General features: G+C 36.9%; 1 protein-coding gene and 1 pseudogene across 2 annotated transcripts in view; both read right to left on the reverse strand.

Annotated features, from left to right (window-relative positions):
• Window positions 1–14,232, reverse strand: part of NUBPL (NUBP iron-sulfur cluster assembly factor, mitochondrial) — a 297,899-nt gene that overhangs the window by 85,823 nt on the left and 197,844 nt on the right. For both annotated transcript variants that reach the window (XM_073800566.1, XM_073800565.1), the window contains one exon: window positions 4,471–4,556. In XM_073800566.1, coding sequence (XP_073656667.1) covers window positions 4,471–4,556 — 86 coding nt within the window. The remainder of the gene's footprint in view (window positions 1–4,470; window positions 4,557–14,232) is intronic.
• Window positions 11,525–12,754, reverse strand: LOC109548085 (HIG1 domain family member 1A, mitochondrial pseudogene; annotated as a pseudogene).

The following is a 14,232-nucleotide window of genomic DNA, read 5'->3' on the forward strand; positions in this document are numbered from 1 at the left end:
AATGCACTTCAAAAGGAAAAAACAGAGAGCAAGACTAAAACCCAGGGAAAAAATGAAATAAAGTGGTATACACAAGGCATAACATTTCTCCTTTACATTTACGGAACATTTTCTAATTTCAGACTCCGAGTGCCAGAAGGATCTCAGAGGTCATCAAATCCACATCCTACTGGAAGCCAGGATTCCCTTTACAATGCAGCTATACAGTGGCTGTCCTCCAACTGCTTACAGAGCTCTCTGCTGGGAAGTTCTCACTCATTCACTTGCAAAGATTACTGAGCACCTGTCTTGCTCTGCAGGTTAAGAGATGATTAAGACATTCTCCCTCTTTTTTCAAATTTTTGCTGTTTAGAAGGCAAATAACTAAAACGGGTGAAAAACGAGGGCTATAATAAAGGTACAGTAAGAGTCAAAAAATAATAGAGGGAGTATGCATTTCCAATGACTTTCATTTCCACTCCTCTTCAGCCCCACACATCCATGAGCAATCATATCCTGTACCTTGTCGTGACCCAGGACTGCTCCGACTCTGCAAACTTACACTCCGACATCCACTTTCAGATCACAAACAGCTCCTTTACTCCAAAACTAATCCTCCACTGGTCCTATGAGCCTTGTGCAGCCCAAGATCCTTCACCTGGAATACTTCCTTGCTGACAGCCTCAACTTTTATCCTTCAGTGGCACCCACCTAACAAAAGTCTGGCTTCTTCTCTTTTAAAAACTTTTCTCTCAAGGATTTCATGATGCTTTAGAGTGAGCTGGACACATGCCTCCACCCTCATCTTACAGGAATGAGAAGCTAAGCATTCACTTAAATGCTGATAGAATGGCTATTATCCTGACCTTGAAGTGGCAGTAAGAAGGATTATGAATTATTTGTTCTCATAATTTTTGGTGGATAGCTCTAACTTTTTGCTGATTTATAGTTTAAAATCTCATATGAGTAATCTTATTTAGTTATCTGAGTAGGCATTACTTGCATCTCGTTTATCTTGGAGGGCATAACAGGAAATAATACTGTTAAACTAAGTGCTTCATTGAGACAGTTTTCTATCTGAAATGGGCATTTGGTTACCATTGCTTTAAAATTTTTCCAAGCTAAACTTCAAACACAGAACACCATGGGGGGTTTTATCACTCATTTATCCTCATACAAAACCAGGCCCTCAAACATTTTCCGACTCTGCTAGTGAGAATACCCTCAAATCAACTAGGAGGTAAGCACACAGGCATCATCTTTTCCAGGGTCCTCAATTTTCATAAGGGCATGTTGATCCATCCAGAGCTCCATGGCTTACTAACTGTGTACAGGTCTGCACTAACTGGCAAGGGAAAACAGGTACTTGTTGAAGAGGATCATCTCAACTCCACTACTCTACAATTTTATACTTTTCAGAAGCTCCCCTGAGATAAAAAACATTTACAAAAGCTTCCCTGAGAGTCTATTCATTCTAATACATCATTGGTTCTTATACTGCATCATGCTCTCATTGAAGAATTCTCTCCATACCAAAACAAACACAAAGTGTACAATTTGGTGGGGATGGGGAAGGAGAGAGAATCATGAGACCCTCTGAAGCTAATACCTGGCTACAGTCTAAAAAGCTCTGCTCTAGGCACAAAAACAGACATACGGATCAATGGAACAGAATAGAGAGCCCAGAAATAAAACCACACAGCTAGAGTCAATGAATCTTCCACAAAGGAAGCAAGAATGTACAGTGACAATCTAGTCAGCAAATGGTGTCGGGAAAGCTGTACAACTACATGTAAATCAACGAAGTTAAAACACACCCTCACACCATATATAAAAATGAACTCAAAATGGCTTAAAGACAAATATAAGACATCACACCATAAAACTCCTAGAAGAGAACATAGGTAAAACATTCTCTGACATAAACTGTAGCAATGTTTTCTTAGGTCAGTCTCCTAAGGCAAAAGAAATAAAAGGAAAAATAAACAAATGGAACCTAATCAAACTTACAAGCTTTTGCACAGCAAAGGAAACCATAAACAAAATGAAAAGACAACCTATGGACTGGGAGAAAATATTTGCACATGATACAACTGACAAGGGCTTATTTCCAAAATATACAAACAGCTCATACAACTAACAACAAAAAAACAAACAACTCAATCAGGAAATGGGCAGAAGACCTAAATAGACATTTCTCCAAAGAAGACATATGGACGACCAATAGGCACATGAAAAGATGCTCAACATGGTTAATTATTAGAGAAATGCAAATCAAAACTAACAAAGAGATACCATCACAGAATGCCCATCATTAAACAGTCTTCAAATAACAAATGCTGGATAGGGTGTGGAGAAAAAGGAACTCTCCTATACTGTTGGTGGGAATGTAAGTTGGTGCAGCCACTATGGAGAACAGTATGAAGGCTCCTCAAAAACTAAAAATAGAGTTGCCATATGATCCAGCAATCCTACTCCTGGCCATATATCCGGACAAAACTGTAATTCAAAAAATACACACACCTCAATGTTCATAGCAGCACTATTTACAAGAGCCAAGACATGGAAACAACCTAAATGTCCACTGACAGATGAATGGATAAAGATGATGTGGTATATATATATACAACTGAATATTACTCAGCCATCAAAAAGAATGAAATAATGTCATTTGCGCCTACATGGATGGACCTAGAGATTATCATACTAAGTAGAATAAGTCAGAAAGAGAAAGATAAATGCCATATAATATCACTTAAATGTGGAATCTGAAGTGTGGCACAAATGATCTTATCTATGAAACAGAAACAGACTCACAGACATAGAGAACACACCTGTGATTGTGGGGGTGTGGTTTGGACTGGGAGTTTGGGGTGAACAGATGCAAACTATTATATATAGAGTGGATAAACAACAAGGTCCTACTGTATAGCACAGGGAACTATATTCAATATCCTGTAATAAACCATCATGGAAAATAAAACCAAAAAGCTCTGCTCTATAAGCTCAAAAATCTAACCCTGAATTAAGCAAGGCCACTAGGAGCCATAGAGATGGAAGCATCACGTTGGCATCTTACTGAAATGCTTGTTCTAAACCACTCTCTGGCACAAGTCCACTTGATTTTGATGAGGCACACTAGGAGGAAGAACCCTCTATTTATGGTTACAAAGGTGATAAAAATGTGTTCATTACATACAGGGTTTCTTTTATTTCTAAGGACCTGGAGAGTTATACCTCTCTTCTCTCACCTCTGCTTCTCTTGAGCAGCAAGCTTTTTTTTTTTTAATTTTACTTAAGTATAGTTGATTTACAATGTTGTGTTAATTTCTTCTATATAGCAAAGTGACTCAGTTATACATACATACATATATATATATTCTTTTTCATATTCTTTTCCATTATGGTTTATCACAGGACATTGAATATAGTTCCCTGTCCTATACAGTATGACCTTGTTGTTTATCCATCCTGTATATAACAGTTTGCATCTGCTAATCCCAAACACCTGTTCCTTCCCTCCCCTACCCCCCAACCCCCTTGGCAACCACGAGTCTGTTCTCTATGTCTTTGAGTCTGTTTTTGTTTCGTAGGTATGTTGATGTGTACTGTACTTTAGATTCCACATACAAGTGATATCATATGGTATTTACCTTTCCCTTTCTGAGTTATTTCGCTTAGTATGATAATCTCTAGGTCCATCCATATAGGCACAAATGGCATTATTTCATTCTTTTTGATGGCTGAGTAATATTCCATTGTATATATGCACCACATCTTCTTTATCCATTCATCTGTTGATGGACATTTAGGTTGCTTCCATGTCTTGGCTATTGTAAATAGTGCTTCAAGCTCTCTTTTAACCTCATGGAAATGGACAGTTGTATAATGGTCCTATGTTTCTTTCCCTGTGGCTGCTGCAAAATTCATGGCATACTTCTAGCATGTATTTAAGTCCCCTAATGGCATGCAAGTTATTTACAGACTTCACTTCTGACTCCACCTGATTTTAATTGTCCTTTCTCTTATTTTTGTATTTTTTATTTTTTTGCCATTTTTGTATACAAAATTCTTACTTTCAAGAAAATGGTGAGTTACAAATGAGTTAAACTGTAGAAGACAGAAGGAAAAAGGTTATCTTTTTCACCTGTTTCCCATCAGTGATCTGTTCAAGTGTATCTACCTAAATAATTTCTTAAAATTCTCTTATTATTATTTTTTCAGTGATAGCTACAAATAGTTGAGAAAGGTAGTACTTGTTCAGAAAATTCATGCCTGAAGGATGTTCTAGAATTCTCCTTGATTAATATAACATGCATATATGTTTGTGCCTATATATGTGTTTTTAGAGTGACCATCAAAATGAAGTAGGGTGTTCATACAGATTTCTGCACAGAACTAAATTAACATTTGGATTGTATTTCTCCATGATTTGCTTTTTCAGTTAGAAGTGTTTCAGATTTTTGCAACAATGAAGGTGTAAATGCTTACAGGCACGTGGACTTTTCGAAACATCTCAGCTCCCTTATGTGCGTCCATCAATGCAATGTCCTGGGGCGTGGAGATAATCACAGCTCCTAACCAAAAGAACACAAAAAGAGAGCAAAATGATGCTATCATATAATTCCTTATGGAAAGATTACTTCCAAAATTATGTTGATTATACACTCAAAGAGTCTACTATATTAACTATTTAGGTAATTTGTATAAATTTCACATACATGAATGGGAAAGACAAGGAAATGTCTACTTTGCTCTTGCATATTTTTGACTCCTCCTAAAAGTACAACTGACCTGTGATTCAAGGTCACAGCTGTATCATCAGAACCTTCCTCCTTTTCAGACAATGTGCTACGTAAAAGATGTACAACGTAGGCTTCACTTTCAAGAACCTAACACCCTACTTGGGGAGACCCAAAATTAAGGATTCAACACAATGTGCTAAGCATTTTAATAAGGTAGGCCTAGAATGTTATGGAGTTATAAAACAAGAATAAAGGAAAGGTAACTAATTCAATCTAGGGGAGAGGATAGCAAAGGTGATAATGGATAGGGTCAGGAAGCAGGTGATAAGAAGAAATGGGGCAAAGTTTCCAGAAAGAAGTGGTAGCTAAGCTGAGTTCTAAAAGTTTGTATTACAGAAAACTCACTAGTGTAGAATACACTGTGGAGAATAGTCTGGTGGGGTAAAACTAGGAGCTGTGGCAGAAGTTCAGATGCAAAACAGTGGTAGCCTGAACTAAGGCAGCACTGAGAGTAGATGGAGATGGAGGCTTTCCTGGGTCTCCACTATTATCTCACAGAAACAAGATGGTTTTGAGAGTTTTGAGGGAAAGGGCAGTGTAATTTTTTCTGGAAGTGGAAACACCAGAGACCTGGTTATGATTTGTAGACACTATGAATTTCTTAAGTTTTGTGGTTTCTTCTAGATGATAAACTGAAAAAAATGAACATATCCCAGATCACCTGGATGACCATCATCTTATAACTAAATATACACTGCCATGACATTTCAGCATCCAAACCATCAAATTGGCAGTTCTTTGTCCCAGCTAAGGAGAACAGAGGTATAATTAACAATAAATAACTGATGACACCAAGTGAAGAGCAAATGATACTATTAAAGAGTACTGTCAGAAGGGATAATTTGAAAAAGTTAAGAATAGAGGAAAGTGGAAGTGGAACCAAGTTCTCACAAAGCATGTAGCAATATAGGCACGCCAAACTCAGAAGAACTGTGCAATAACGTCTTTAACATCTTTTTTAACATCTTTATTGGAGTATAATTGCTTTACAATGGTGTGTTAGTTTCTGCTTCATAACAAAGTGAATCAGTTATACATATACATATATCCCCGTATGTCTTCCCTCTTGCGTCTCCCTCCCTCCCACCCTCCCTAACCCACCCCTCTAGGTGGTCACGAAGCACCGAGCTGATCTCCCTATGCTGTGCGGCTGCTTCCCAAAACTGTAAAATCAGTTTTACATTTGGTAGTGTATATATGTCCATGCCATTCTCTTTGTCCCAGCTTACCCTTCCCCCTGCCCGTGTCCTCAAGTCCATTCTCTAGTAGGTCTGCATTTTTATTCCCGTCCTGCCCCTAGGTTCTTCGTGACCATTATTTTATTTTTTTTAGATTCCATATATACATATTAGCATACGGTATTTGTTTTTCTCTTTCTGACTTACTTCACTCTGTATGACAGACTCTAGGACCATCCACCTCACTACAAATAACTCAATTTCGTTTCTTTTTATGGCTGAGTAATAGTCCATTGTATATGTGCCACATCTTCTTTACCCATTCATCTGTCAATGGACACTTAGGTTGTTTCCATGTCCTGGCTATTGTAAACAGTGCTGCAATGAACATCGTGGTACATGACTCTTTTTGAATTATGGTTTTCTCAGGGTATATGCCAGTAGTGGGATTGCTGGGTCATATGGTAGTTCTATTTTTAGTTTTTTAATGAACCTCCATACTGTTCTCCATAGTGGCTGTATCAATTTACATTCCCACCAACAGTTGTGCAATAGTATTTAGCTACAAATTCATCTTGCAATTGGTATTTTCATTTCAGCAAAAACTTCATCTTTCATATTATTATCATTAATTTGAATTTTATTGATCTTGTAAGTTTGCTTGAATTTAATATGTTATTTTTTTAGTTTTAAAAAATTATATAAGAGCTATAAGTTTAGGGAATCTGTGTTTATGCTTAAAGTAGTCTAATAATAAAAATAAGTCTATTTGGGGCATGGGGCAGATTATTTTCCTTTAGAAAGAGGGTCTTTTCATTAGTCAAGTTTCAGAAACACTAGCTTTGGAATTCAAACAGAATCAGTATTCAAATTTTTATTCCATAGCTGACTACTGGTGTGACCAGGGTAATAACTTAATCTCTTTGAGATTCAGTTTCTTCATCTACAAAATGGCATAGTAATACTCAGGTCACAGGGTGCAATAATTTTATGAACTAAGGTACATAAGATACTTGACATGATGCCACAGGGTAAACATTCAATAAATGGTAGCTGTGTTGGTAACACCATTTTTGTTATCTTTAATATTGTTATTAATACAAATGTCTTAGAAGTTGCTAGCAAGGTCATTTTCATATTTGCCATCAGGCAGCTCATCCTACTTTTCAATTTGTTCCATGGATCACTACATTCTTCTATTCTGATTTATTCTTCCAAAAAAACCAAAAATGAATTAACATTTCTCTTTTCCCTCTTTTAAAGATTGATGGAAATAACCTCTCTGCAAAAGTGTACTCAACTCTACTCTTTACAACCAATGTATCTCCATAAATTGCCTCCTTCTAGATTCTGTTATCATATCCAGGCATTTGGAGGGGAACTAATTCCAGTTCTGCCCCCATCCACCTGTGTGACTAACATTGGGCAAATAACTCAGAATCACTCAGGTCTCAGTTTCCTTAGCTGTAAAATTAATGCAAGGACAGACAGTCTTCAAGCTAGCTCTCCGATTATATGATTTAGCATTCCCTCTTAACTATAGTTTCCAAAACCATCCCTGTTCAACCTGACTGCCTCAGTAATCCTATTTAAGCAAGTGTGAAAGACTACCTCCTCCAAAAATTATGGCCCCTCAGTCTCAGAGCCATTCTCTTCACATGGAAGCAAAACCTCCTTGGCTATTTCCTCCAAATTCTCTCATAACTATATACTAGTATGCAGGGAGTTTTCTATTGCATTAGCCCTAAAAAGTACCTTTAGCTTTCATATAATATAAACATTTTTTGTTTGAAACACCCTTTGTCCACTATTTGTATTACCACTGCACAATATAGTTTCATGGATGGTTATGATTTTTCTCAATTTTTTATCAAACAAAAGTAATAACACAATGCTGTGCACAAAACAGGCACTTAACAAAGGATCAGGGTTTAAATAATTTTCCTATATTTTCAAATCATTCTAGACTACAGCTGTATGAACTCTTAGTTCGTAAGTTCTTGAACCAGGAGTCAAAAGCTCTGGATTCTGGTTTTGTTGACTATCCTAATGTACTATACAATCTTGAATAGCTCACTAAATCTCAATACATCTCAATTAACTCCTCTATAAAATGACCCTATTTCCATTGGTCCTATTTAATTTTAAAGAGCTGTCTCATTTTTAAAGAAGAATGTAAAACTGTTACTGAAATGCTTGGTGACATTATTTTTATAGCTATAAGACCCCAGAGAGAGGGATTAAAGTGACTTGGTTTCCTCTGTACTTAACCCTAACACAGTATCACAAATAAGCATCTATGCCACCTGAGTTTCTTTGTGATCTAAATAGCACCACTCATATATCATAGTAACTTTTTGACAAGGACAACAATCATCTTCCATGTCCCATCAAATGCTCACAAAACATGTAAACATTCCATTGGAACTACCAGCCACATTATAAAAGCCTTTTGTAAGTTTTTTTTTTCTGAAATATATGTCCTTAGCTAATGACTAAGTCCTTAATCACAACGCAGTCAGTCTTTAGAATGCTCTTCTGAGAAAAAAAATTTCTAGCCCTTGTTAAAAAATACAAAAACATAACTGGCTCATGCATAAATCACACCTCTTTTGCTATACCAAATTTTAGTACATCATACAAGTAACCATTTCAGACACCCCTAAAGTGACCTCTGGAATTTATAAAGAAATAAAGCAAACAAAAGACAAACAAAACCTCCAGTAAAATTAATCATTAGCCAATCTGTGCATCACAACACATATTTTTAAATATTAAAGGAATTATGTAAATTTTTTTTCTTGTTAATATATCTCAACTTAAAACATGGTCTCCATATCTGATACTACAGTTTATCTCTATAGTTCTTGCCTTCTACTTAATAAATTTTAATTTTTCTCAGGGACCCTGGAACATGAACCAATATGAACTAGCCTAGATTTTCCCTTTTATACCATTACTGATACGTCACTTCAGTTTGTGACGGTTTGTTAGAAAACTTGTGCTCCCTCTACTGACCATAAGGAATGCTAATAGCAACAAAGAGAATGTTTAGTTTGCAATAAGTGGAATTATTTTCTGGGGGTAAAAACACAGTATCATAAAACACCCATCTCAAGAATCCCATGGAGAATTTTCTATCCATTGTCTAGGGTAAATGTCTAAGTCCAAATAATTAAATAATATTGTTTAAATGTTATTTTCCAAGTTGTAATCTGTGTAAGGGCTTTTTAAATCTCAGCTGAAATTTACTGTAAGAGGTTAGGTGTCTATCGGATTCTGGTAAATATGTAAACATCCTAAAAAATAATTATTTTGAGTATTGTCTTAATTGCCAATTCTCTTGAGTATTGAGAGGAAAAAACTGCATATCTGGATTTGGGTCAGAGTTCACAGCAGTTAAGCATTTAAAACTGATTATTCCAGATGTTAGGCTGATCATAATTATACCAGTGTGGAATTACTCAATTATGCCATTCTAAGTCTCCATGGCATAAATTGTATCTAATTCCCAGGCTTGATTGAGAACTTCAGTGCTGGAACCTAATAAAAATGTACAACAGAAACTGCCCATAATTATACCTGGATGAGTAATTCTATACAGCCCTTGCGCATGTCAGTGTAAAGTCAACTAAGACTTAAAAGAAGAAATCAACTGCTATTCTTAATGTTCACAGTGCTCTAATATTTACTGCTACTGATGCTCCTTGATTTATTTAAAGATACTTGCAGCAAAAGAAAATAATCATTTTCTGCTAGCTTAACATAAACACAATTGTTTACTGACTATAAAGGAGATTGGTATTTTTTAGCTCTCCCCTGTCATTCTCCTCTACAACTCCCAAACCTCCTGAATTATAAACATTATTTGCTTTAATATCAAGGAATGCCCACTAATATTAGTATCAGATTAAGTAAAACATAATTTAAAAGGTAAAGTCACATCAAATGTACCCACAGACTGTGTTTCAACAGGGAATATAAGTAATTCTTTCATGAGTCACTGTTTTGGACTCTATGCTCCATTCCTGCAGAGGAGAGAGAGAATTGACTACAGTCACAAAGGGGATATGCTTTATTAATTTAAAGATCAATCATTTTGCTCACTTTAGAAATGAATTTTGTTACAGGAAATTATGTCAATTGCTGCCAAAAAGAATTATAAAACACAATAATTAGTGGAAAGCACAGTATTTCAAAATCATTGGTGAGAGAGAGCACTTGCACTTTGGAACTTAATTAAGAATTCAAGTTTGTCCAAGGAATCTGGATGTGTATCTGCTGTTTAGGGATAAAGATTGGCTCTTCAATAATGGAGTCAACAGGCTTCCAATCACCTCACCTTAATGATGCTAACAAAGAATTCACCAGGGGATCCAGACTACATTCACTGTGAACCACTGGGGACAGGTGAAGCTTCTGGAAATTCTAAAGAGCATGGGGTGGAACGAAACAGTTCTCTTATGCTCACACTTTGCTCTCTCTCTCTCTCTCTTTCATTCTCATTCTCCCCCCACTTCTGATATTTCCAGTAAAGTTAAGATAAAATCCTGGCTTCCCTCCAGTCTTGAATCCATCATTATGTTGATCAGTAAACACCTAGGGGAGCCTACTTGTTGTACACATATTTCTCTGCAACTCAGAGAACTCTTTTGCTCTTCTGTGAGCGTCTGTTCATGTTGGGCTCTTAGATGTAATATTTTGTATTTCAAATTCTGTTAGATGCACATGAAGCTCAGCCTGCCCATGCTCATAGTGAGCTACCACCAAAGGCTGTCTGTTTAATAATGAAACACATCCCTTTTTATACATATTCTTTCTCCATGAACTCCAGAGAGGAGAACTGCTATACCTTGATTACCTTAACTTTATCTAGCCAGGTGTCTTTCAGGATATAAAGGCTGAGACTTTACATGGAAAAGCTTTGCTCCATTTCCAAATACTGTCATACTTAAGACATGAAGACATTCTTCAGAGCTACACATCAAACTCTGATCAAATTTCTAACATCTATGACAAAGTGCAAAAATTTTTAAATGATAGACTGTGGGACTTGCACTTTTTCAACATATAAATGTTTAATAGATTTAAAAGTGGTTTCTAATATGAATCTGACTACCCATTGGCCATTAACTATTCATTGAACTTTAAGATATTAAGGAATTTTAGCTGTCAGACATATTATGAAGAAAATGCCTAGAAATTCTTCAACGACAAAACTGAATGAACTATATCAGAAGCATCCCATCCAAACACAGCCTAGATAATCAAGGAATTCAAACATCAGATAAGCTGGTCTAGACAAAGTGATTCTGAAAGCTGACTATATAAGAATCATTTGGGAGTTTTTAAAATCCTGGGTCTTTCCATGTCATAGTTCAAAAGTTGTTAATTCTCAGGCTATTTCTTTGAACTGTTAACTAACATACTATAACTTCTACCTATAATATGTGTTGACCCAAATACAAAAGCCCTGCTTCTTTTTTTTTCACTTCCATTACAGGCAATTTATTTAGTTTAACATTTATGATTCTTTCAGAGAAAATAGACTGCACATATTTAAAAAGCATTTTTCATTTACCTTTGCATTAGCACTTAAAATACACACTTCTATTTCAAAATGCCATTTAAAAATTATTCTAATATAACAGCAGCAAACTATAATTCTGCAATTACAAAACAGCTAAACGGGGATCTACAGTTAAGTTATTCTCATGTTTACAACTATGATTCTCAAACAGATACTACTTCAAAGCAGCTGTTACCAGCTCTTTAGGTTTGGTTTAAAAACACACACATAGTTGCTGGGAGGTTTATAATGTTGTATTCCGTGCACTGTTCTGAAAGGGTTCTTCAAGAGCCAACCAGACCTTAAAAACAGTACTCAGTCCACAAGGCAGTCAGAAAGAGTTAAATTAACTGGGGTAAATAGGATTCCTACATTACATCAAAAGCATATGATATTCTGCAGCAACTGGGAGCATTTTCAGGTTTGGCATGTTGTCCTCTTTACAACTAATTTTATCAGAAGAGTTTAAGAAGGCGGACACTGTACCACTACCAAGTGCATTTAAAAGTGACATGTTTTTTGGGCTTCCCTGGTGGCGCAGTGGTTGAGAGTCCACCTGCCGATGCAGGGGACACGGGTTCGTGCCCCGGTCCGGGAAGATCCCACATGCCGCGGAGCGGCTGGGCCCGTGAGCCATGGCCGGAGCCTGTGCTCCACAACGGGAGAGGCCACAACAGTGAGAGGCCCGCGTACCACAAAAAAAAAAAAAAAAAAAAAAAAAAGTGACATATTTTTGTGCTAATCTGACTTCCCTGAATGACCTAGCTAGTGAACTAGTCACTAGGCAAATCAAGCCTGCCAGAAAGGAAGCCAATATTCAAATTACCATGTTATTGTCCAACCCACAGAATTTATTTTCAACATAAACATATAACCTCAATATGAGATGTCTAACTAAAGCAAACACCACCAAGACCAAGACAGCATCTCGTCTTCTAAGGTTTAGGTTTTGCCCAGAATTCTTGATACATGGAATAGCCCACACCAAGAGTCACTGCTCCCACAACAAAGCCTTGGGCTGCCACGCGCATGTGGATCAGGTGAACAGATATTTTAGTATTGCCCCTGCTCTTCAATTTATATAATCCATATGCAATGATTGCTGCAAAACCTGCCATTCCAATGGGGACAAATGGTGCCTCTCTAGCTTTTCGGATAAGTTTAGATCCCTGATCTTCATCATATGAAGAAAGAGAAACATCTGTGTCACTTGACATAGTGATTGAAGAATCTTCGGACAACGGCACAACGTCGCAGGCTCCTACCGGCTTCTCGAAACGTGCTTCTTAAATTTAGATTGGAAACATTGTTGTTCATTAACCAATGGCATTATATCAGTATTTGCTTTATAATTTGATTCCCAATCTAACAAGGACTGAAGTTTCAGACTGAGTACCAGGAGTGTCCTTAAAGATAAAACATTGGCCACTAATATGTATAAAATGGATAACTAATAAGAACCTGTTGTATAAAAATAAATAAATACAATTGTATTTAAAAAAAAGGATAGGGCTTCCCTAGTGGCGCAGTGGTTGAGAGTCTGCCTGCCAATGTAGGGGACACGGGTTCGTGCCCGGGTTCGGGAAGATCCCACATGCCGCGGAGTGGCTGGGCCCGTGAGCCATGGCCGCTGAGCCTGCGCGTCCGGAGCCTGTGCTCCGCAACGGGAGAGGCCACAAGAGTAAGAGGCCCATGTACCGTAAAAAAAAAAAAAAAAAAAAAAAGGATAAAACATTGGAATACAATTCCTAGTCTTTAACCCTTGGCTACAATTTGTCTAACAACAAAACAATTTTATTTTGGAAAGAATTTTTATAATTTGATGGCTAAAACAATAATTCTCTTCCACATCATGCGATTCTTTGCCAAATATCCATTAATTATAATCCTGTTCAACATTTGCACGGAAAGACACCTGGAAGAAGTCCAAAACTGACTGTCTCCTTTAAAGTTTCACACTACAAACTGAAAACATAATGAAGATTTACTATCTCTGAATACCAGGAAAAGCTATGACCTAAGTCTACCACCTATTAGGTACAAGCATGTTTCAAGCTTTACAATTTGAGGTAATTATAAATTATAAAATGTAGGGGAAAAACAGCACAAAAATCCAAAGTAGCCAAATATGGCCCATGGTCATTTACTTATTTAATGATGGCAACAGTAAGTTTCTGATTCTCCAAACCCCAATAGGCTTTCATGTTATAAAAACTACTGTCCAAATTGGCAGTCAAAGAGTATTACTGTAAAAGAGATAATTGAGGCCAAACTGCTGTTGGTGGGGAAAATACTAGTGTGGATTTGTACAGCTTTTTCTCAAGAATCTATCATGAGTGAATAGGAGTTCAGTTAATGTGGCAAAAGGCCCAATGCCTTCCACAAGCAATAAATGCCTTTCACTTTAAACGATGACTGAAATATTAAGGTGGCTTTATTTAAAATTCCCACCCCATCTCATTTAAGTGAATGAGAGGCAGAAAAGCCTCTGGCTTTCCTTCTATCTGTAGAGTCCAGACAGGAAGAAAGTGCATCGCCTCATTTTCATAATGTAATGCCAGTCTGGTAGTGCAGCTTCTCTTGAGCCCATGGATATTTAGCATATTGTCTGACTACTCTGCCATATACAGTAGCTTCTCCCTCCCTATAGAAAAGAGATCAAAACAGGCCCCACACTAGGACTACTTGGCTGTTTTCTCTG

The sequence above is a fragment of the Tursiops truncatus genome, chromosome 2 (assembly GCF_011762595.2).
Source record: "Tursiops truncatus isolate mTurTru1 chromosome 2, mTurTru1.mat.Y, whole genome shotgun sequence".
Taxonomy (NCBI): domain Eukaryota; kingdom Metazoa; phylum Chordata; class Mammalia; order Artiodactyla; family Delphinidae; genus Tursiops; species Tursiops truncatus.